Here is a 21,726-nt window from a genome sequence, read left to right on the forward strand (position 1 = left end):
TGCATCTTAAACAATTAAAAATTATAGAAAGGCTGTTCTTGCTTTTTCCCAATTAATTTAATAAAAAAATATAAAGATTCCAATTAAATTAATTTACAATTTAAAATTCTCCAAGGACAAACGCTCCGCATCCTTGTTGATTTCGGCCATACTATCCTCCGATATGATGCGTACCATATCCATTTCCTCTTCATCCGCTCCCGTGTCATCCAGGACACACAACAAACCATCATTCTCCATGTAGGGAAAGAAGAACTCTGGCTTATCCCAGTTCAAGCGCCGCCCAATGCCACAATGCAACTCCTGGGTCATGTGTTCCTCGAGTAAATCAAATTCATCGAACTGAAGATCACAGCTAACACATCTCAGCATGCAAATTTGCCGCCTCACATAATTTACAATTTTGACACGTTCATAGAAATTCAGGGATTTGGTTTCCATTTCGAAATCCAAATGATGAATCTCATTCATGTGCTGCTTGAGATCCGCAAACTGATTGTCCAAATGTGGGCAGTAGAGACATTTAAAGGAATTACCCTCAGCCTCATCATCGCCGGCCCAATCCGACCAATCGGAGTCGTGTTCCCCATCCGAATCCTGGCGAGCGAAATGCTTATCAAAGTCCACACTTCCCTCCTTCTCCACAGTGGAATTGGAGCATTTTCTTCTTGAGGTCTGTCTCTTTTGATGGCCTTGACGGGATTGCTGTGGCTGTGATCCACGATTGTAATTTATGAGGAAATATTTGTCATACTCTTTGCGATTCGGATTGATGCGTTTGTGACCCTTCTTGCGCATGTGCTCCTTGAGAGTGGGCCGATCTTTGAATGTCTTCTCACAGAAGAGACAAATCAATCTATTTAGATTCTTCTCCAGTTGATTGAGCAGCTCATCGACATAGACCAATTTTTCGGGTTTGCCGACAAGCAGAAAATGCTTATCGAACAAATGATCCAAATAGTCGGCACGTAAACCCTTGATCACGGTGCGACAAAAGAGACAATCCTTGCTAAAATTCCGATCCGTCAGCTCGTAATGATGGCGCTCCAGAGCAGATTTAAGGCGCTGCTCCTTCAAGCTCTGGCGCAATTCATAGTCCTGCGGCAGGATATCACAGAGCAGATAATATTTTTCATTTTTGGCATAGGTACCATCTGGCAGTTGGTCCAAGAACATGGTCGTACAATATTGCTCAAATTCATGGTCTGCCAAGCAAATAACTTCAATTAGACAAATGTTAATAATTCAGTCTTACACTTACCCTGAAACTGCTTCTCCCAGAATTGCAAATACTCCTCCAACATTGCTATATCTTCTACATCGGCTATAACCAGACGATGCTCCAGATACAAATGGGCTAAGCAATCATCTCTATCTGCTGGAAAGATGTAAACCTTTTCACATTTCAGACACTTGATGGCTGTATTGCCCGATGGTTTAAGGTGGGATTGTTCGCTGGCCGTGGCTTCCAATGATGAACTGCCTCCTGGCACCGAGTCCATCTCCGCGTGTTCCATTCGACCAAGCTGAAAAATTAAACAACACAAAACAGCTGTGCTTGCTTAGTGTGACCAAACATTAGGTTTGTGTTAGTTAACAGAACCCATATTCTGTTAATTAGCATACTGTAAACAGTTCTACATTGATACCCATTACTAAAAGAGCATATCTCTTTAGCCAATTGAATAAAAAAACGTTATTATAGACTTGTTTATAAATAAAGTGATTACAATACAAGTCCAATTGCAACTAACTGCTTTAAATCTTTAACAATATATTAAAACTAACTCCATTTCACCCACTCCTGCTGAGATTGACTAATTTAGAGGGTGCTCTCTAGTCGATCATTTGAATGTTAAACATTTAACAGAGTCTGGGGGTGGAATATAAATTAAAACTAATTTTTTGTTCGTCCGCAGACAAAGTAAACAAAAGCACGTTCTTGAGCGTAAGTCTCGCGTTCCGTTCGTTCGATTTTTTTTTGTAAATCAATAAAAGGCAACCAAAAGCCACCACGCACAGGTTGGGTGGAGGAGAAATCAAAAATTTATTAATTTAAAAAATAAAAAACTCTACTTGCAGCAGCGGCTTTTTAGTCTGTGTGTGTGTGTATGTGTGTGTATATATATGTATACTACGCATTTAGGTACAAAGTTCATTTTGTGTGCAATGGCCTGTAATTGTGTTGGTAGAGTTTTCGTTATGTGTGTGTGCGTGTGTGTGAGAGACTGTCTGGGAAGCAGATGATTGCGTTTCATTTATGCGTCGATCAAAATCGTGAAAAAGTTTCAAAAATTTACAATTTCCAAAGGAATTTCATCGAAACTTCATACACTTGGAATATTTCAGAGGAAAATAAATAAATACATTAAAATTCCAATCAAAACGACAAATTTAAGAAATTAATAAAAAAAATAAAAATCAAGAGAATAAAGCAAATTGTCTAAATGTTTAAATTTATACAAAAAGTTTATAAAAATTCAAAATATTGGATAATTGGAATTCCTAAAAAATATTGCAACTTTAAATATAAATAAAGGAATAAAAAATAAAATTTTTTCAAAACTTTGAATAAATTTAATGTTTAGTTTAGTTTTGAAAGTATAAAAACCTATATAATATTCATAAATTATATTAAATAAAGAAATTAAAAATGAATTGGAATCTAAAATTATAAAAATCACAATTTTTATTGAATAATTCATGTTAATATATAAATTAAATCTGCTTTTAACACAAATTTGTCAAAGTGTTTACCTAAAAATAAATTTATAATATACTAAATAGACAATTTAATACTATTCACATGTTATTGAATTGTTATAACAATTAAAACTACAACTAAACTCAAGTGAAAGTGAAGAAATTTGTTAAATTTCAGTTTACCCATTGAATTTTTGATAGATCACGATTTTGGTATACGCATAAACGAATATTTTTTTGCGGACGTGGATATTGTTTAAATTAAGAATAAAGCATTATCAATTTGTGTATGTCTTTGGTTTTTGCAGTTTCACTTGTGTCGCCTCTCGCCCGGTTTTAGGCTACTTTGCAATCGATTACAACTGACTAACTAAAAAAATAAAGGAAGGAAAATGGCATACAATTTCTTTCGCACTGCATTTTATGCAACTGCAGGAAAAAAATCAATAAGTTTACCATTTGCTGCCGGTCGAACAGCCGCTACTTTAGCCGTGGGCCTATCCTTTGGCGGTAATAATAATAATATTAATAATATTTCACCCAATTTCTCTGTATATACACATTAATTGTGTATTGAGTGTATTAATGTATTTATTTATAAATTGATTGCCCCATTAATTGCACCTCCTTCCCTGTCACAGCGCAAAATAGTCGAAGTGCAGCTGTTCCCTATGAGAATGCATTTGCGGATAGTTTCTTTGGTAAGGGGCAGATGATGCAGGAGGGTCTTCTTCGGCCAGCTGAATATCGGGAATTGCAGCGACCCATTTACCGTAATTTCTCAAGCCTGCAAACTCCCATCACCAAGGTGGTGACCCCGACGCAACAAGTAAGCATTTTGTTTTTCGTAATTATCTATCGAACTTATTTCCATATTATTGTAATTTTGACCATTTTGCCCCAAATTATATTTCCTACATTCAATTTATTCCTATTGCTTCTATCTCTCTCTTTCTCTGTTTTCCTCCATGCTTGATTTGAGATGTTTGATTATTGATTTCTGAACTTTGTACTTGCAAATTTTTGTATTGTGTGTACATATATTAAAACCTTTATAAATTTGTTTGACTACATTGTTGATTAGCCGGCGAACGATTTGTTTCTTAATTGCGCTATACTATAATTAACCAGTGGCTCGTTTAATGCATGAACTAACCTTAAAATTACTGATATTAAAAACATAACCTTCATATGTATTTTTCTTTTATTTACCACAAAAAAATATATGTAAACCAAAATGATATCATATGGCTTAAAAGTTATATTTGTTATAGCTGATATAACAATTTACTTTTCGAGCTACCTTAGTTGAAACGTTGTTAGTTGTTCACGTAAAATTTTAGTCAACTTTTCTTTTACAATCCGCTGCATTAGAAAGTTTATTATCTAAAATTGGAAATTTCCAGCAATTAGTTTTTCTTTTTTAAATAAAATGTTCGAGTCTCACTCAGTTGTTTAATTGATTTCTGTTTATTTTTAAACTTTAAATTGTAAGGTGAAAAATAACACATTTCATAAAGAAATTTTGAAAATATTTTAAACTCCTGATACATTATTCAATTATTATTCAATAAGGACTCAATAGATCTATAAATTATTCGATTCTATTGGGCTCTACAAATTTGATCCAAGTTTTTCCACTTTCCGTGTGTTTTCTAAAAACTTTTTCAAATATAACTCTTTGAATTAAAATACAATTTGGACGACTTATTTTTTTAGATTCGGAATCAGAAAATAGTTGCTTTATTATGAAGAAAAGAAATTAATGACTTAAATATTAAAATTTTCTATCAAAACTATTGAAAAAACGCAAGCAAACAAAGTTTAACAAACATTTTCTATTTAAAGGTAGTTTTTATGTTGGCTTGGTTTACCAGCTGTGTTTATAACTTTTTATATATACATATCAATATACATATGTAGTTGTATATACACATATTATCTGTATCGACATGGCAAACAAAATTGACTCAGCCTGTTACGTGCTTAGATTAATAAATCAACTCGGAATAATGCCTCAGCTGTCAAACTAAGTTATTTTTTTGTATTTTATTCGATAATCAATCTACAATTCTAAACCTAAACTTCTATATCTTATCTACACGTGATATTTTGAAACGGATAGTTAGGTTTTTGGGCTTAATCAATGGCGAATCCTGTGGATCATTTTAGGGGTTTAAATTAGGTATCCAAATCTGAACAGTTCATAATGGGAAGGACCGTATTCCACATCATATTGTAATTAGTTAAAGTTAAAGTTTAAAGTTTCTAAATTAAGACAACGAGTTTCACCTTTACCCAAAATCTACAACTAAATTCGCCAGATACTCTTATCATCTGAGTACCACGTACTTGCATATTGTGATTAACTATGCCATTTGTTTTCACCTCAAGTGAATAGAAACTATTTTTAGAATATTTTCATAGAAGAAATCAATTTGTAATTAGAATTTTTAATGAATTTCCGCCGGGTTACAGTAACTTTTAAATAAAGCACTGAATTTGTTAACAAAAACTGACACCTTGTTGAGAAATGATTTCAATAAAAAATTGTAGAACGAGTCTTTTTATGCGAAAGACAAACTAAAGATGATTCCCCAGAAATATCAGATTGTTCTTTAGAAAAATAAGAGCTAAAAAATAAAGGAATCCTTACATTATATATGAATGTCTGAGAAAAAATCCTCAAAAAAAATCACTACACTTTAAAAACTTTTAAATGTTTCCCAAAACATCAAAAATTGCTTTGTAATGGAAGATTTACTTATGCTTTTTAAACATTTTTAAACTCAAACTGAATGGAAAATTTTGTCGCTTAGTTGCCTCCGATGCCTCTGATCTCTAGAGCCACCCTGGAGCAGAGCTTGACTGCTCAATTGAGGGCAGCTTTTTACGTTCTTTCTTACTTTTTTTTTCAGTTTTGCTGTAGTCATAAATCATAAATGACGATCAATGTCAAGCTTTCATTCAGCATGCGAAGAGCTGAATCTTCCAACAGAACTAGTGGATCAACCTGGGGAAAGGGGGTTGGGGGGTTGGCTTGGGGTTGCACTCTTCCAGTGCCGCAATGTAATTCAATCTGCCGCAAAAAAAAAAAACTACAATTCTAAGTCCCCCACACTCAAACATTTGTACATTGGAAGGTGAGCTTTGGTTCTCTATCCATGATCATTCCATTGGGTAGGTAAGTCACTCAGTCAGTCAGCTAGTCGGTCAGTCGATTTCACCTGTTCTTTATCTATTTTTGGTTTTCCTTATGATTTACAATGTTGGATTTTGCAATTGAATTATTATTATTGGCCATGTTATTGATTGTATTACTTAAGGCCCATCGTCATCTGAAACGTCGTGTGAGTGGTTCAAGTTCAAAATGTCAAACAATAATTCCAAAGAACTAAAGTGAAAGTGTTTTCCTCTCTCTCTCTCTCGATTGTGTGGGTGTGTGTATGTAGATGTGTCCAAATTTGAATATTCATACATGTGTATGGTATAATATGTATATTCCTGCTAAACTTGTTCTTTGCCTTGACCATTGTCATTATCTAAAAAAGAAATTGCAATATTCTTATCTAACAGATTTGGCTTTGGTCTATCTATGAATCCAAAGTTCTTAACCAGCTGATTATGGTTGGCAACGGCAAAATTAAAAATTCTTCGTTCAGTTAACTGCATTTAAGTCAATTTGACGGTCAATCAAGTTGAAGAAAAAACTTGTAACAAACCATTAATTGGAATAATAACGTATAGTATGAAGAATTGTCTTTAAACTGCTTTGAATTTATGCTAAAATAAGTTTTTTTTTTGTGTCTTAAGACTATTCTGTGTGACAAGTATCTTCTGTTCTCTAGACGTCTTGAATCATCTTAAGATTCTGGTGTCTAACATAAAATTGATCTTAAATTCTATAAACTTGCTTTAAATTAAGTTTAAACAAATTTACACATAGATTATTTAATTAATGAATTAACTTTCAAAGTGGCCATAACAAGCATTTTTTAAATATTGCACGGTTCCAATTTTTACCTAGTTATAAAATTATGTCCCAAACGCGACATTAAAAAATTGTGTTAAAATTTAGTAGTAATTGGCAAGGTGGTAAAAGACTTTTGAGTTGAGTTTCCTTCTTTATAGTGTTCTTTACGTTTCAAATTTATAGATCCTTTTTAACATCTCTTTTATCTAATTACTATTATTATCGCTTTCTGTGTGTGTTTGTGTTGGCAAATAAAAATCAAGTGAACTAATTTGCATATAAACCACGCCACGCTTAATCCCATATCTAATCGTTAAATGGTCCGATAAGTTCACAATGATCAGGCCATTCGAACAGGTAATATTCAGGTGCACAGTATGTAGATAAGATTTGTAGTTTACCCTGGACCTATCCGAACTATTCAAATAAAATAAAACTAAAAAGATTATTTCATTGTCTAGACGTTTAAAGTTAATAGATTATAGAATAGAAGGGTCTAAAAGCTTATCGATTTCAACAACAGATAATGACTACTACCAAACAGTAGAAAGCACTACCTAACCAAGGGCACTTGAAATGGTAACCTTGAGTCAAATATACATATATATATATGGATTTTAAATACAATCTGAATCATTTGGAAGAGTATTTCTTCGATTTTCAGTCGATATTAGAACTATTTTGGGAAGTTGGTAACAAAAAAGTTTTCCCATTTCTTTCAGTTTCATATTTAAACTTCTGAGAGCTAAGAGTTTCTCAAGACCCTTTCATATATTTTTGGAAAAAATCAGTAAAACTCACAATTTTTTTTATCATTTAGGAAGTTAATTCAACACTTAAATGCATGAATTCTTATTTTTAGGTGATTTTCTTTAATTCAAAAGAACAAAAAAAATGTAAGAAACTACATATTTTAAAATGAAGCTTTATATTTAAGATAAGGCTTGGTTTGATAATAATATTCAATAATATTCATCAAAAAATATTCAATATATGAGATACTTGTATTTTGAAATGTTTTCAACTCACTTTAATCATTTGAACGAGTTCATGGAACAGAATATTTAATTTTTGTGACGAATCACTGTCTATATTCTAGTTTTGTTTCTAGTCCTGAAAATATAATCTTGTGGGTTTAAAATCTCTTACTTTTAATAATTCCCTTAAGTCCTTTATCTATTTTCCAAAACTTTTTCACTTAGATGATTGTCTCCTGACGCTAATTCATTATTTATTTTAGTTAGAGAAGGTCTATTTAAACTAAGACGCCGAGAAAATGATCTCGTTTATGAGTTCGGGAGCTGATGTTAGATACATATGAGTTAAAGATGCTAGGATTGTCTCCATTTTGTGGTATTTAATAGATAATTATGTGTTTACTCTGCTATCAACTTTTCGTTTGATAAAACACTTGAAAGTCTATTAGTTGCTTGCAAGTCTCTCAATTGTCTGTGTACTCCAGTGTTCTTTATCTTAAGCTTTTATAATCTTTCTCAGTTTAAACGAATTATCCACTAACTATGTCAATATATAAGCTTCTAATTTGCTTTATCTTTCGAGACTTGAACATGTTTAACAACAATAATTTATTGCATTTTTTCAGAGCGCCATGGCTCCAGGACAGAATCGTCGCAATATATCCTCCAAGGATATTACCAAAAATATGACACTCTACACGACGCACAAGGGCGACATTGAAATAGATCCCAAGACATTGGCCTTTAAGAAGCCAACGGGTAATCCTTTGGTTCTCATGATGGCCTGGCTAATGGCCAAGCAGAAGCATTTGAAGAAATATGCTCAGATCTATACAGAATTGGGTTTCGATGTGGTGGTTGTCCATATTACACCTTGGCAATTGTTGTGGCCCACCAAAGGAACGCAGGTAAGTCAATACAAATATATATCATTATGATCCGATAGCTATAACTATAACTACATACTTTGATTCTAGGTTGTGGCCGCCGAGACATTGAAATTCCTGGAGAACAACAAGGCTTATGAGCCAATTGTGATGCATGGCTTCTCGGTGGGTGCCTATCAATTGGGCGAGATAATGTTGCAGATGTCACGGGATATGGAACGTTACGGCAGCATATTGGATCGTTTCGTATGCCAGATATGGGATAGTGCTGCCGATATTACGGAAATACCGGTGGGTCTGCCCAAATCGATATTTCCCAAGAACGCCCGGATGCAGAGTGCATTGAGAAATTATACGCTATACCATATGAAGACATTCCATAATCAGGCGACCATTCATTACATGAGATCGAGTCAAATGTTCCACTCGACTCTATTAAAGTCGCCGGCCCTGTTCTTTGTCTCCAAGAACGACCCGATTGGTCCGCCATCGTCGAATCATGCGGTGAGCCATCTATATTTCCATTGGGTTTAATAATTCTGTAACTAATTAACAATTTGCCATACACAGGTCCGCGAGAATTGGGAGAGAGCCGACATTACGGTCACTTTCAAGTGTTGGGATCATTCGCAACATGCTGCCCACTTCATGAAACATCGGGATGAGTATCTCCAGATCTTGTTCCAGCATCTGGAGACATCGGGGGTACTCGAGGCCATCGGAGTGCCAAAGAGGGCCAAATTGTAAGCGGCGACTACTGTGAGACGGTGATATAAAATGCAACGCGATTGATTGATTTTACTCCCTTTTTAGTTTCTAAGTTTCAAAAGATTTCAATTAATATTAGCACATTCATATATACATATATATACATATGTGTCTGCACCGATTTATATATGTGTGTATGTGCATGTATTTTTGTGTGTATGTGTTTCCTGAGGCAGAATCTTGAAGCGAAAGCGAATCTAGACTTAAGCTATGAATGTCGAAAGTAAGAGGAAAATGCTCTATATTATATATTGTTATATTTGGAGAATCACTAAAAAAAAACATTTAAATAAATAGTAATTTAACGAATAATAAAAAAAAATACTAAAAGCGAACGCTGTCATTTTAAAATATGTCCATTTCGGACGAGACTTTTGAAAGCAATTAATATTAATATGTTAAATAAATCAAACAAAAACAAATTTTTCAACAATTTATCACTTATTAAGTTTTTTTGATATTTTGAGAGGACCGATTTGTATCTTTTGAAATGAAAGCTAGAAAAGGATATGGCTTTCAAGATCGGCAAACTCTGTGAATTGCCTGAGAATTTTGAGCTTATTTTTTTGGTAACTTTTTACTTACAGTGGTGGTCACCAGGTTAACCCCTTTTTTTTAACTTTGAATTCGATTTTCTCGGCTCCTAAGAAAGTTAATGAAGAAATTTTTGAATAATATAATATATAATTTGTTGGTTATTGTATTCAGATAATGTCCCGTAATTATTGTCATGTCAGCTTTCGACGTTTTTTTTACAGGTGCGTTTGAACGAAAATCGGCCCCCAAATGCTGGTCATTAGTTTAGCCCGGTCTTTCCAAAATCTTTAATATTGTAGTTAGACCTGTGTATTCTTTGAAGAAGTTGTAGATCTAGGTAATCTAAGATAAGCTACATACCAAAAATTCTCATTTTAGCCCCAGTATTTGATTTGGCGCCAATCGAAATTTCGGGTTTTTGTATGTAATTCTTGAGGTCTCTTGGTTTGACGCCGTTTTACGATACCAATTTAAACTAAAGTACTTTTTCTTAATCTAAGTATGAAAGTAAATTGAATTTCCCGTCAAATGATACATGTTTCATAAAAATCCGACAAAAATTATATCGATCTAATCGCCTATCATCATACAACCCCTGCAGTATATACAAGCCTACATGCAAAATTCAAACTCTGTAGCTGTAACGGTCTAGGAGGAGTTTGCGTTGATCCAGATGGACGGACATGGCTTTATGAACTCTTCTAGTCATACTGATCAAGAATATATATACTTTATATGATCGTAGATGCTTCCTTCTATGCGTTGCTCACTTCTGACCAAAATTAATATACCCTTTTTGCAAGGGTATACAAATGCAACATCTTGGATCCGTGGTTGAAATTTTCTAGAAAATAGACATATGTATATAGTTGTAGTAGATATTACATCTGATCTGACTGGTCTTACATTAAATATGTGTGCCAAAGAAAAGATGATTTTTTAGATCCTTCAAGTCCATTTAATTGCAAACGGTTTGCATCAGCAAGTCTTTTTAACCCTTTCTAAGGACTTAATTTTTGCAATTCTGGATAGTGAAATATCAAACTACAACAAATGCTAAAAATCTTTTAACCTACCTAAACGGAAGTTTTAAAGTAAAAAGTTTTTACGTTATTTTGCCTGTAGGTAAGGTATGACTAAAATTAAAAACATGGAAGGGTATACAAGTGTCGTTTAGGCCGAAGTTATTCGGATCTCGGATTAAATTTTAACTATTCCCTTAATTAATTATATTGATAAGAAAATTTAAAGTCCAGTCACCATTTAATTTAGCCGTCTCCCAAAGTTTATTTCCTCTTAAAACTTGACTTTTTTCCGATTGGCTTTCCCTTAGCTCAGATGTCACTCAATTTTTAGTCAATGAAATAAAAGAATTCATTTTTTTAATCATTTTCTTTCCAATCTTTAGCCAATAAAGCCTAAAAATTGTCACTCTTAGATAAACTTATAGACATATAAAGCATAATTGGTTAGAAAAGTTGTAACAATTCCTTAAAAAGGAAGTTCTAAAGTTGGTATTAAAATTATTAAATTATTAAAATTTATATTTCCAATGAATTTTACTAAATGAGCCCACTGTGCTTCAAACTTGTCGGTTTTCGCTTTAATGAAACATGTTGCAACCGAAATGTTGTAAGCAAACCAAGACACTCATATAATCAAATGAGTCATTTGACACGAGATCATCAACAGCAGTTGTGGCCGAGTGGTTAAGGCGTCTGACTTGAAATCAGATTCCCTCTGGGAGCGTAGGTTCGAATCCTACCAGCTGCGAACGATTAGAGTTTCTTTTTTGTACTACTTTTTTATATATTTCTTCTTCTTTTTATATTTTGTTGAACAAAAATCATATCATAAACTTATTTAGAACTTAAGACTTTCTAATCCAGTTCTAGATTTGTTTATACTCAAAAAATAATAAATTGGTTATTTAGAGTAAAGTGCGTTGACTATATATTATATTAGAGTCCCTTAAAAGTTTAGCTGATACAAATAAAAACGAAAGTCGAATTTTCAGCAACATTAGATAAGATGGACTTAAATTAAATAAATTTAAAAAAGGTAAACAATTGTGGCATACAACTCATCCGGGTAAAAAGAAGTCATCCGATGTTGTTTGGCTCTCATTTTTTTCTAAATAAAAAAAACTTATGTTTATTTGGACAATAAATTTCTCAATGTTTAAATAACTTAAAAACAGAATCAAAGTTTATTATAAAAAAAAAATTAGAGCCAAACAACATCGGATGACATTCCTTTGCGCCACCTTGTATAAGACAGAAAACGAAACACATTTCCATTACTAATTGAAACTATTTTAAATGTTTGTTAAAGAATAATTGGTAAAAAAAAAAGTAAAAAAGAAAGTTTAATCGTTCGCAGCTGGTAGGATTCGAACCTACGCTCCCAGAGGGAATCTGATTTCAAGTCAGACGCCTTAACCACTCGGCCACAACTGCTGTTGGGTTTAGCTGCTCAAATGGCCAACTAGAATTTTCGAGGGTGAGTAATGGGTTCTAGCCCGCACGGGAGAACAATTGAATTCGAAACCTGTTGCTTTATGTTACATATTTTGTTATTGTTTACAATTTCATTGTTAGAAATGAAATTTCGATTTACGATTTACCAAGAAAATACAATACTAATTTTTTGCTTAATAACTTCTTAAATAGTTTTTTAACATAAATCAAAGTTATGCATTTCAAAAAAAAATGTGTAATTAAATAAAGAATACACATATTTAAATAAATGAAAATGGAATTTTTAAAATTTTTTTACAATTCCATTTTTTTTAATTTTTGACATTAGGAAAAACGTGGGTCATCCTTGAGGTTTCAATTTTCTAATATCAGTTTCAAAAATATTTAACAAATTGAAGAAAATGTGAAGGAGCATTTTCCATTTGATTTTGTCATATCGAATCCAAATTTTCTAAGAATTAAGATATCCATAAAGTCGATCTCTATAAGATCTCGCCTTACCGCCCAAATTATCTCAAATCTGTTAATTCAGAAATAATCAATCAATTTTTAAATGATCAATATTTCTATAGTCGAAATTCATTACAAATGGGATAAAAAATTAAAAAAAAAATAATTCCATCATATGAATGGAAATGTAATATTATTTTGATCTAATATTTCCACATAATTCGAATCGTATTTTTTCTCAAATGAATTTAGTCTGCAAAATTAATTTCTTATATATTAATTAGTTGGTTTTTTTTTTGGGTTTTTGTAATTTTTTTCTGTATTTTTTTTGTACGTAAATTACAAAAATATTTTTGTATTTTTATCATTTAACTTTAAAACTATGGTTTTTGATTTAATAATAAAAGTGAAACTTAATACAAAAGTCTGTATTAGGTAGTAGTAGTAGTAATAGAGCCTTAACACCTAGCCAACTGCATCATCTGTTCCCAAATTTCAAGGAGCGACTGATCCATCATCCCTCTCTACTTGGGTGGTGGCCTGTAGACGCCAACAACAACCGCATGATCACGCTCGTAGGGTTCCAGTGTCAATTGTTCTTGGGGTTTCAGTTTGTCGGCCTGCATCTTTTTGACTTCGGCGGCGAATACCGCTTCGGGTTGGGCTGTGGAATCAATGCAGGATGCCTTAATGGAGATGACAAAGTGGCCACCATTCTTAAGGAAATGCTGAGCATTTAGGGCCACAATACGTCCCTGATCGGGTTGGGCCACATCGGCGAATATTGTGTCAACCATGCCCACTAACATGCGATATTTGTGTGGATGACGTGCATCCTCAATGATGGGTATAATATTTGTCCGCTTCTTGGCCACATTAATCAAATCTCGACCAGAACGATGGGAGAATTCAACGGCATAGACAAGACCTTCGGGTCCAACAACATCAGAGACATGGGAAACGGTCGTGCCAGAGGCTCCGCCCAGATAGAGCACCTTTGAGCCAGGTGGCATGTGTATTTTCTCAACGCCTCCCAAAATGGCAGCAGCAAGCTTGGAACGGAAGGGATTCCACACACGGTACTCAATCTTTTCGCCATTGGTCTGAGGAAGAAGTAGAGAAAACATTTAGTTTAGATTAAACTTCTAAAAAGGCCTCAAAGCAAAGGACGAATCTCTCTCAGTTGTGTTTAGATTTACGCAAAACAAAATGCCATCAGCAACTGCTTCAATGTGCACCCAAAGTCCACAGCAGCTGCCAGATGAAACACATGTTTGCTCATGGCCACATACTGCCATGTTCTGTACCCCTGCGCACAGCTTCATCATTGGCTAAGAGAGATCGGTGTGGGGGAAGAACCTTTACCTCGACAGAGATGCGTTTCTCGCCATAGACCTCAGAGCCGGGCACAAAATTTCTGGTCACCAAAGCATCCTCCTTGCCACGGGCAATAAACACTCCTTCATGACGATGTGGCTCAATGGTCACGGTCTTGCCGCCCTTGAAACCTCCAGCTGGAATAGAAAAAAAACATTAAGAAAAAAATCCAAAAATTTCTTTGTTTCTTTCTTGTTTACCTCCGCCGCCGCGTCCACCGCCACCGCGACCACCACCGCCGCGTCCACCACCACCACCGCGACCTCCACCGCCGCGTCCTCCAAAACCACGTCCTCCTCCGCCACCTCCACGGCCACCGCCGCCACCACGACCACCAAATCCGCCGCCGCCACCACCGCGACCACCACCACCGCCGCGACCTCCAAATCCACCGCCGCCGCCGCCACCACCACCACGACCACGGAAGCCACCGCCTCCGCCTCCACCGCCGCCGCCACCACCGCGTGGACTAAAACCTAAAAAAGATACAAGAATTTAGATTATGCCACTTCTAGGTAGTTCCTTTTGGCGATTGAAGTTTCACCCACCTGGTTTGCCCATTTTTATGAGGTTTTTTGGTTTTAATACAAGATTTTATTTCAAAATTCAATTCCTGAGAAGCACGCGGCACAACCAATGCTGTACCCGCAGACGTAAAGAAGAAAAACACGTGTGAAACCCAGGGATGCAAAGCAAATTTGGAAATATCGATAGTAGCGCAACAATCGATAAGCTGGCACAGATGCTACGGATAGTTATCGATATTTATTAGCGCCATTGCTTAGATTCAAAAACATTTTGTTAGCAATTATTGAAATGAAAATCTTTTTTATTTATTAAGTGATTTCCATTTGAAATAATTTCAATTATTAAAGTTTTACATTTTCCTATATCAATGACTCCTTGACAACATATTCATAGCGTCCAAACGTAACCCTGACAATGACCCCAAATCAACCTGGCAAATACCTTGGAGATCTAAGAGCCCTCAGACAAACAACATTGATTTACATATATATTTTTCAAACAATACTTTTTTTCATTCTAGAAAATAGTTTGAGTTGAGGAACAAATCCATATATAAATATATATCTATATAGACTTGTAATTTTGAAAATTGGAAAATATTTAATTGAAAAATAGTTTTGTTCACTTTTTTGTCGCGTTAAATCATGGCGTTCCATTCGGTGGCTACAATGGAGAAGCCATTGCCTCATATATCCTTGACGGATTGGCATGCTCGAGTCAATCAGTTGCGTAATGTGGCCGATGCCCGTCGCACAGATGCCTTTTCCATTCGCCATTCATCGAGGACCTTGCGAAATGAGACCAGAATCGAGTGCGATTGGGCCAACTATGAGACAAATGAGGCTCTAACTGATCGGTAAGGATTCCATGATCCATTCCATTTCCATAGATTCACATGAATTGCCTTGTAGCATCTCGGAGCTAAATCGCTGGCGTGAGATTATTTCGAAAACTTTCGAACGCATTGAAAGGGAAATCTTTTTGCTGCAGGAGGAGAAAGATGCCACGGAACGTGAACTGGAGTCATTGGCGGGACCCATATCGGTTATAGCCGAAGTTCTTACCATGCGCGATGGACGTTCGGGCTCTGAGATGACCTACGATGATGCCGATACAGAAATCAAAAATGAATTGGCCATTTTGGAGAATAATCAACGTCTTTTGGCCGATCGCTGCCAGAAGGCTTGGGAGAAATTGACGCGCCTGGAGGAGGTCCGTTTTAAGATTGGCCTGGAAATTGAGAATAAACTGGAGGCAGTGGAGCTTGATGAATCCCAATTGGCTTTGGATCGCAATTCCGCAAATATATCCTTCAAGCCTGATCCCACTAGGAATCCCAAAAAGTAAGAGCCCAACATTCAAATCAAATCCGTTCTATGATTATCCTTATAATCCTTGCAGTTCCTGTTCTTATGAGACTTGGTTGGAGCATGTGAAGAACATGAAGCAGCTAGCCGAGAACGAGCTAGCCGATACCTATGCCATACGGGAGGCTCTCTTTGTTTGCCGTGAAAAGGCCCGTAATATGCTGCAATCCCAGCAAGAACGTGCCGAGCATTCCATCAGGAAACGCATCTTTGAGACCCAACGGGCACGCAATGAACTCGAATGGCAAAAGCTCAAGATGAAGGATGATATGGAGTTGGCAGTGTGTGAGATCAAGACCCTGGAACAGGCCTTGAGGGATAAAACTGATGCCGTCAAATTGGCCGAGACCCGTCTGGAGAATCGTGCTCAGCGATCGGGCATGGAGTTGTGCATAGATCAGGCTCATGATATGCTGTGCATCGAGGTGGAGAAATTACGTGAAATTCGTCGTCTTCTTATAACCAAGATTGATGAGAGTCGTGCCCATTATAATATGATGGAGGAGCATGCACAGAAATGTGATGTTGATCTGGAGAACAAGCAACATGCCCTGATGACCGACATTCGTGCCTTGGATTTGCGTCAACGTCTCAAGGGCGGTGAATTTGGTCTCAAACTGGCCAATCCCAGTGCACAGACTGATCGCAATATTGTCCTCACACGCATGGAGAGCGAGATACCAAAGAACTAGAGGTGTATTCCCGTTTCTCCCTTTGTCCCGTCCCCCCCCAATCGGGTGATGTATTCGTGTAGTTGTGGTTCCAAAATTTATGTGCGTAAAAAATCCAAAAATAAAATAATTTTGTCTCTTTAAATTGATTTTAAATCAAATTTAAAATTAAGTTCACCCAGAAAGGGCTTAAAATCTATTTGCCATTCGACTTGGGTCGCGTTGGTTGTCCTGGTCTGTGGAAAGTGCACTCCCTGCCGCACAAACATGTCCCATTTGACAAATTTGCCAATTTCAATGGGTTGACTGGGTCCCGAGGTTACAAAGGCCTTGGGAGACTCCGAGGAATACAATTGCCAGTCAACCCAAAGGGCTATTCCATTACATTCTTTGCTCCTGATCAGCTCAATGCTGCCTTGTTGATGCAGTTCCTGATTGAAGTTGGCAAAGTCAACACGCAGTATTTCCTGTGGTTGAGCCAAGGCACGTCCAGGATATTCCCAGAGGGGTTGAGCCTCTACGGAAGAGACTGCTTTGTCGGCAGAGTCCTAAAAAAGAGCAAGAAATTTATAATAAAAGTTTAGTTTATGATTTTATCTTCTTACCTTAACCATTTCATCAAACAAACTCAAATCGAAACCTTCACAATTGCCCACTGGAGCCCTAATCTTGTGTAGATCCAAAAATTCCATGGGTAAGGCAAAGATTCTCGCAGCACAAGGTGAAATTTGAGTCCCTTCACTCAGTTTATCCTTTAAACTCAATAACAAAGTGCCAAAGTAAAAGTTATCCCAGGGTAAAATGGAATTTATGAAATAAGGTTCCGCAAAGATGTGAGTTAATTTGCTATGATCCTGGACGTCTTCAAGTTTCTCCAGTAGACTCACATTTTCCAGCTTATTGAATTTGATAAACGAGTCCAACAGTCGACGAGAAAGCGAATTTGAATCATATATTTCAACAGAGGCTGCTCCCAGGCCACATGTGGCCAGTCCCAAGAAACAAGAGTTGCCCAGGACCAAAAACTGGGAATCCTTTGTGGTCGTCTCTTCCAGGTAGTTGAGGTAACGTTTATTACGCGGCGATTGATTCAGTTGACCTATACGACTGCGAGGATTGATGAGATGCAGGTCACAGGTGCAATGATGCCTTTCAATGGATTCGGCAGGTTCCTTCAATTGGGCATCGAACCAAAGGGAGTATTCATCATGATGGCAGCTCAGGTAGAAAGTTTCTTTTGTATTGCTTAGGTGGAGGGGTTTGGGTATATAATAAATGGCCTGCATCCAATGGTCCCGCCATGGAATGGCATTTGCCAAAGGTTTGTCCTCGCCTGCAACATGTTTATCCTTGTCCGGGTGAGCCCAAAAGGGGGCGCAGCTAAGGACTATTTCACTTTCATGGTCCAAATCAATGTCCCACCAATAGAAGACCATATCCGCTGAGCCCGGCTGACTGGCTTGAAGTGGTACAACCTTATTTCTTTGCTTCTGGATGGGTTCCAAGTGCTGTTGGAAATCAAATTCAAATATTTCCACAGGTTTGCTGAATAAACGAAAAGATTCGGTTGGCAATTGGGATAACTGAAGATCATGTAGAGCCGCATCGCCCTTGCATTCGTTCAACTGTGGTGGCACTCTTAGCAATGTCTCACCATCAAGGTTGGCCATCAGTTTGAAACCGTTCCATTGCTTGGCCAACGAGGAGGTGGCCACTTGGGCATAGCAACGGGCACGCGCTGGAATGCATAGGGCATCCTTGGTGAGTAACTCCTGATGAGCATGATTGTAGATGCCAATGGCTCCTTCACCTATCAGTTCAGTGTCTAATAATTCGGCGACGAGAAGGTTAGCTCTCCTGGCCATATCCACACCGATTTGAATCTCTGTGGAACGTTTTCTAATCAACTGGATTTTATCCGCACCATTCGCTGTCATAATTTTGGCAGCACAATTGGCCATGGGCAGGAAAGCTTCGCAGGCTGTCACTGAGTCGGCTCCCGCTTTTAAAGCCATCATCGACAGGATTCCGGTGCCCGTGCCAATGTCTAGGACATGAACTTCACGTCCATCTGCTTGCATTCTCTTTATCGTCTTCTTGATGGCCGCATAATACTTTTGATTCCGTTCCCAATCGTGCAGCATGTCGCCGAATCCCGCATTGGCCACCTACAAATGGAATGGAAATGGTTTGTCAATCCTTTTCAGCAACCACATGGCATTAGGATTTCGTTACCTCCTGATGATAATCATAGTCATCTGCATTTTCCTGCCAGGTGGCTTGTCCTGTTATGGGATTCCTCACTTGGGAAAAGGAGGACATGGCACGCCTAAAGCAGAATCGTCTTAAAATTGTTAAATTAATTTTGTATTTTTATTTGTCTCTGCGGCTAACTCTCTCAGCTGTTTTATCTTTCTCTTTCGCACTGCTAGACCACGCCGGCAATAACAAGAAATCGATTAACTGCTATCGATATTTTTCTAATTTAGGGTCACATTGATTTTCAAATTTAAATGTGACACCTGAGACGTTAGAGTTTGAAGTAGTAACGGTAAATGAGATGATTTGAATGAATACATTAAATATAATCAGTAATTAACAAATTGAACAAATGTAAATAACATTCCTTTTTGATTTTCTGATCTGACTACTGGGAATATATGTGTTTAATGGAAATAAGAATATATTAATGGAAGAATTTATATATTTGAATAATTTTTAGAACGTCAATTGCCAAATACCTTTATTTGTAATTGATCATATTAAGTTTTTAGAAGAAATAAAATAATTCTTTTTCTTCCACTTGCCACCAAAACCAAATCAAAATTTTTGAATAATTTTAAAATGCATTTTCTTCAATTGTTTAATGAAATTGATTATTTGCGACAATATATAATCTAAAACAAGCTGAACTTGTTTATAAAATCTTATATAACTAAAGGAATGCCCATACATCCATATATTCGCTGTTAAAATGTGCAAAATATGTTTTTCAAATAGATTTGAAAGTTTTTTTTCACCATTTTCAGCTTGAAATAAACCCAACTCTTTATTTTCAGTTACAACCACATAGATCATTAAGAAGATGATTAGATTTGTTTTTTTTTTTTAATGTATTTATTTATTTCTTATGCATAATTTCAAATTTTGTTTATATTAAACTTATATAATTTAAAGCCAAATTTCATTCAATTAAAAATAATACTATATATTAATGTTTATAAACTATAAATTGCTAAAATCCAGTCTTCGTCGAACTCCAGTCATAAGTTTATGACGATGTCGTGAATCCAAATGACGACAAAGGATTGGAGTCTCTTCATGGAACCACTGTACTTTGATTTCCTCCTTTGTTTCCTTGGTAGTCCTTGGCCAGCTGTTGACTAGATATTCCAGTAATGTTATGATCAAAACGAATAGAACCATGTAACTAACATCGAATTGCAGAAACTCTAGTGGACCTTCCATTCCTTCCATGGTGTGTGTGTGTGTGTTAACTCTTTGAATTATAAAACTCGAATGATGTGACAATGATTGAAGCAATGTCCTTATATAGGAAACAGGTAGAATATATTTGCAGATTGTACCTGTTTGGCCCAGGTAAAGGGTTAATGGGAAACCCTTTTCGGTAAACAAGATCATAAAACTTTAATCTGTTTGTTTGTGTTCTTCATTTCTAATTAGGTAGAAATTTTGTATAACTTGCGACATTATATATAGATCCCTTATCAAGATCTATATATATGGACACGTGACCAGACATGTCTCAAAGGAATTCTACCGAACACTTTCAATAATTAGCCAAAGCCATTGAGGCAACAGGCTAATGAAGGACATTTAGTTGCCTCTTAGTAGTCTTGCATTGCGGTAAAATGGTAGGACGTAAACTAGTGTCACTTTATTCGAATTATAGCCTAATCTTGGGCATAACTTCGTATCGTTTTTTCGATGGTGAATTTCAGCAGTCCAAACTAACCCGTTATTATGCCCTGGCTATAAATATTTTTACGATCATTTGGTTGCCCAATGTTCTTCTGGACGCAGTGGATTTTATGAAATATTTGAAAACGTTTCCTCAACTCATATCCATTACAATGACCACAAATCTATATTTCACCGTGATGTATATGGTTGTGGTCTATACGATTCTCTCCAGAGGCATGAGAGATAAAATACTGAAACATGTTCACGAGTTGGGCGTAAAACTCAGGAGAATGAATATGGAAACAAATCCACTTCTTCTAAGGATTTTCTATTTCAAAATGTTTACAGTGTTTTTCTTACATACTGCCAATGTATTGGCCTTTGGAATGTTTTCCAAACCACGAGCTTGGTTGCCAGTACTCAATGCCATATTCATGATTAATACTATGAATATTTTGGGTGTCGCCACATATGCCTATTTCTTGGCCTTGTGGGTTGTGGCGCGTGGTTATGACTTTGTCAATGGCGAGTTTAATGGAATTTCAACAAAATTTAAGGACGGGAATGAGTTACACGATATTTGGCACCTTCGGACTACACTCGATCGCACTGTTCGGAAGATAAACCGAATGTATGGACTTCTGATGTTGGCGGCACGTTTTGATTTTTTTATCTTTGGTGTGATCAACAGTTATTGGGGATATCTTTTAATGTCTAGCGGACCGGTGCCGCATTATATGCGAGCCTTTGGATCAGTATTTTATTTAATACGAGCTGTGGATTTCTTTCTGCTTGACTATATATGCGATTTGACGGTGAAATATCAAAGTGAACCGAAACATACTCTAACCGAAAGGAATTTGGCACCAGAGGTAAGACTATAGCATAATAGTAGTACAAAGACTGGTTAGCTGAGTGTTTTCTTAACCAAATGTAGTTGTAATTCTCAACTGGTTTAAGCAGTAGTATTAAAAAGTCAATAACAAGACTATCACAAGATCCCAATGTTTATAGTTTGGTAGTTGCAGAGGGCTCCCTGGATAAGTAAACTCTTCCCAAGAGGTTTAAGTGTTGGCATGAATCA

At 36.3% G+C, this 21,726-nt stretch overlaps 5 protein-coding genes and 2 non-coding genes across 8 annotated transcripts; 3 read left to right on the forward strand and 4 right to left on the reverse strand.

Annotated features, from left to right (window-relative positions):
- Nucleotides 1–59: 59 nt before the first annotated feature.
- On the reverse strand, nucleotides 60–1,541 carry LOC6639878 (zinc finger protein 277). Its single transcript, XM_002062682.4, has 2 exons — nucleotides 1,262–1,541; nucleotides 60–1,205 (listed from the first exon to the last, which is right to left on the reverse strand). The coding sequence occupies exons 1-2, from the start codon at nucleotides 1,515–1,517 to the stop codon at nucleotides 94–96; spliced, it is 1,368 nt and encodes a 455-aa protein (XP_002062718.2). The 5' UTR covers nucleotides 1,518–1,541; the 3' UTR covers nucleotides 60–93.
- Nucleotides 1,542–1,883: 342 nt separating this feature from the next.
- LOC6639877 lies at nucleotides 1,884–9,730 on the forward strand. 2 transcript variants are annotated; one of them, XM_023181811.2, is made up of 6 exons: nucleotides 1,884–1,948; nucleotides 3,012–3,213; nucleotides 3,345–3,532; nucleotides 8,280–8,561; nucleotides 8,631–9,044; nucleotides 9,111–9,730. In XM_023181811.2, exons 2-6 carry the CDS (start codon nucleotides 3,096–3,098, stop codon nucleotides 9,285–9,287), a joined length of 1,179 nt encoding a protein of 392 aa, XP_023037579.1. In that variant the 5' UTR covers nucleotides 1,884–1,948; nucleotides 3,012–3,095; the 3' UTR covers nucleotides 9,288–9,730. The 2 variants fall into 2 exon arrangements, with proteins under 2 accessions (XP_023037579.1, XP_002062717.1); XM_002062681.4 differs by having other exon boundaries at nucleotides 1,946–2,022.
- Nucleotides 9,731–11,536: 1,806 nt separating this feature from the next.
- Nucleotides 11,537–11,618, forward strand: Trnas-uga. Its single transcript has one exon. It is a non-coding gene; the product is annotated as a tRNA-Ser (tRNA).
- A 604-nt stretch (nucleotides 11,619–12,222) lies between these two features.
- Nucleotides 12,223–12,304, reverse strand: Trnas-uga. The gene has a single exon. It is a non-coding gene; the product is annotated as a tRNA-Ser (tRNA).
- An 833-nt stretch (nucleotides 12,305–13,137) lies between these two features.
- On the reverse strand, nucleotides 13,138–14,714 carry LOC6639626 (rRNA 2'-O-methyltransferase fibrillarin). The gene is made up of 4 exons (XM_002062680.4): nucleotides 14,701–14,714; nucleotides 14,353–14,628; nucleotides 14,141–14,289; nucleotides 13,138–13,878 (listed from the first exon to the last, which is right to left on the reverse strand). The coding sequence occupies exons 1-4, from the start codon at nucleotides 14,711–14,713 to the stop codon at nucleotides 13,300–13,302; spliced, it is 1,017 nt and encodes a 338-aa protein (XP_002062716.1). The 5' UTR covers nucleotide 14,714; the 3' UTR covers nucleotides 13,138–13,299.
- A 434-nt stretch (nucleotides 14,715–15,148) lies between these two features.
- On the forward strand, nucleotides 15,149–16,863 carry LOC6639625 (tektin-B1). The gene is made up of 3 exons (XM_002062679.4): nucleotides 15,149–15,536; nucleotides 15,592–16,023; nucleotides 16,082–16,863. The coding sequence occupies exons 1-3, from the start codon at nucleotides 15,325–15,327 to the stop codon at nucleotides 16,737–16,739; spliced, it is 1,302 nt and encodes a 433-aa protein (XP_002062715.1). The 5' UTR covers nucleotides 15,149–15,324; the 3' UTR covers nucleotides 16,740–16,863.
- Nucleotides 16,802–19,141, reverse strand: LOC6639894 (protein arginine N-methyltransferase 7). The gene is made up of 3 exons (XM_002062678.4): nucleotides 18,954–19,141; nucleotides 17,324–18,886; nucleotides 16,802–17,266 (listed from the first exon to the last, which is right to left on the reverse strand). The coding sequence occupies exons 1-3, from the start codon at nucleotides 19,038–19,040 to the stop codon at nucleotides 16,859–16,861; spliced, it is 2,058 nt and encodes a 685-aa protein (XP_002062714.3). The 5' UTR covers nucleotides 19,041–19,141; the 3' UTR covers nucleotides 16,802–16,858.
- Between the last annotated feature and the right edge of the window lie 2,585 nt (nucleotides 19,142–21,726).

This window comes from Drosophila willistoni (genome assembly GCF_018902025.1).
Source record: "Drosophila willistoni isolate 14030-0811.24 chromosome 2L unlocalized genomic scaffold, UCI_dwil_1.1 Seg196, whole genome shotgun sequence".
Lineage (NCBI taxonomy): Eukaryota > Metazoa > Arthropoda > Insecta > Diptera > Drosophilidae > Drosophila > Drosophila willistoni.

Coding starts and splice junctions, on each gene's coding strand:
- LOC6639877 (XM_023181811.2), top strand. CDS start 3,096: ATGGCATACAATTTCTTTCGCACTGCATTTTATGCAACTGCAGGAAAA. Junction 3,214..3,344: donor CGTGGGCCTATCCTTTGGCG/GTAATAATAATA, acceptor TCCCTGTCACAG/CGCAAAATAGTCGAAGTGCA. Junction 3,533..8,279: donor TGGTGACCCCGACGCAACAA/GTAAGCATTTTG, acceptor GCATTTTTTCAG/AGCGCCATGGCTCCAGGACA.
- LOC6639878 (XM_002062682.4), bottom strand. CDS start 1,517: ATGGAACACGCGGAGATGGACTCGGTGCCAGGAGGCAGTTCATCATTG. Junction 1,206..1,261: donor CTGGGAGAAGCAGTTTCAGG/GTAAGTGTAAGA, acceptor TTTGCTTGGCAG/ACCATGAATTTGAGCAATAT.
- LOC6639894 (XM_002062678.4), bottom strand. CDS start 19,040: ATGTCCTCCTTTTCCCAAGTGAGGAATCCCATAACAGGACAAGCCACC. Junction 18,887..18,953: donor ACTATGATTATCATCAGGAG/GTAACGAAATCC, acceptor TTCCATTTGTAG/GTGGCCAATGCGGGATTCGG. Junction 17,267..17,323: donor TGTTTGATGAAATGGTTAAG/GTAAGAAGATAA, acceptor GCTCTTTTTTAG/GACTCTGCCGACAAAGCAGT.
- LOC6639625 (XM_002062679.4), top strand. CDS start 15,325: ATGGCGTTCCATTCGGTGGCTACAATGGAGAAGCCATTGCCTCATATA. Junction 15,537..15,591: donor AATGAGGCTCTAACTGATCG/GTAAGGATTCCA, acceptor ATTGCCTTGTAG/CATCTCGGAGCTAAATCGCT. Junction 16,024..16,081: donor CCCACTAGGAATCCCAAAAA/GTAAGAGCCCAA, acceptor TAATCCTTGCAG/TTCCTGTTCTTATGAGACTT.
- LOC6639626 (XM_002062680.4), bottom strand. Junction 14,290..14,352: donor CGGTGGACGCGGCGGCGGAG/GTAAACAAGAAA, acceptor TTTCTATTCCAG/CTGGAGGTTTCAAGGGCGGC. Junction 13,879..14,140: donor AGAAACGCATCTCTGTCGAG/GTAAAGGTTCTT, acceptor CTTCTTCCTCAG/ACCAATGGCGAAAAGATTGA.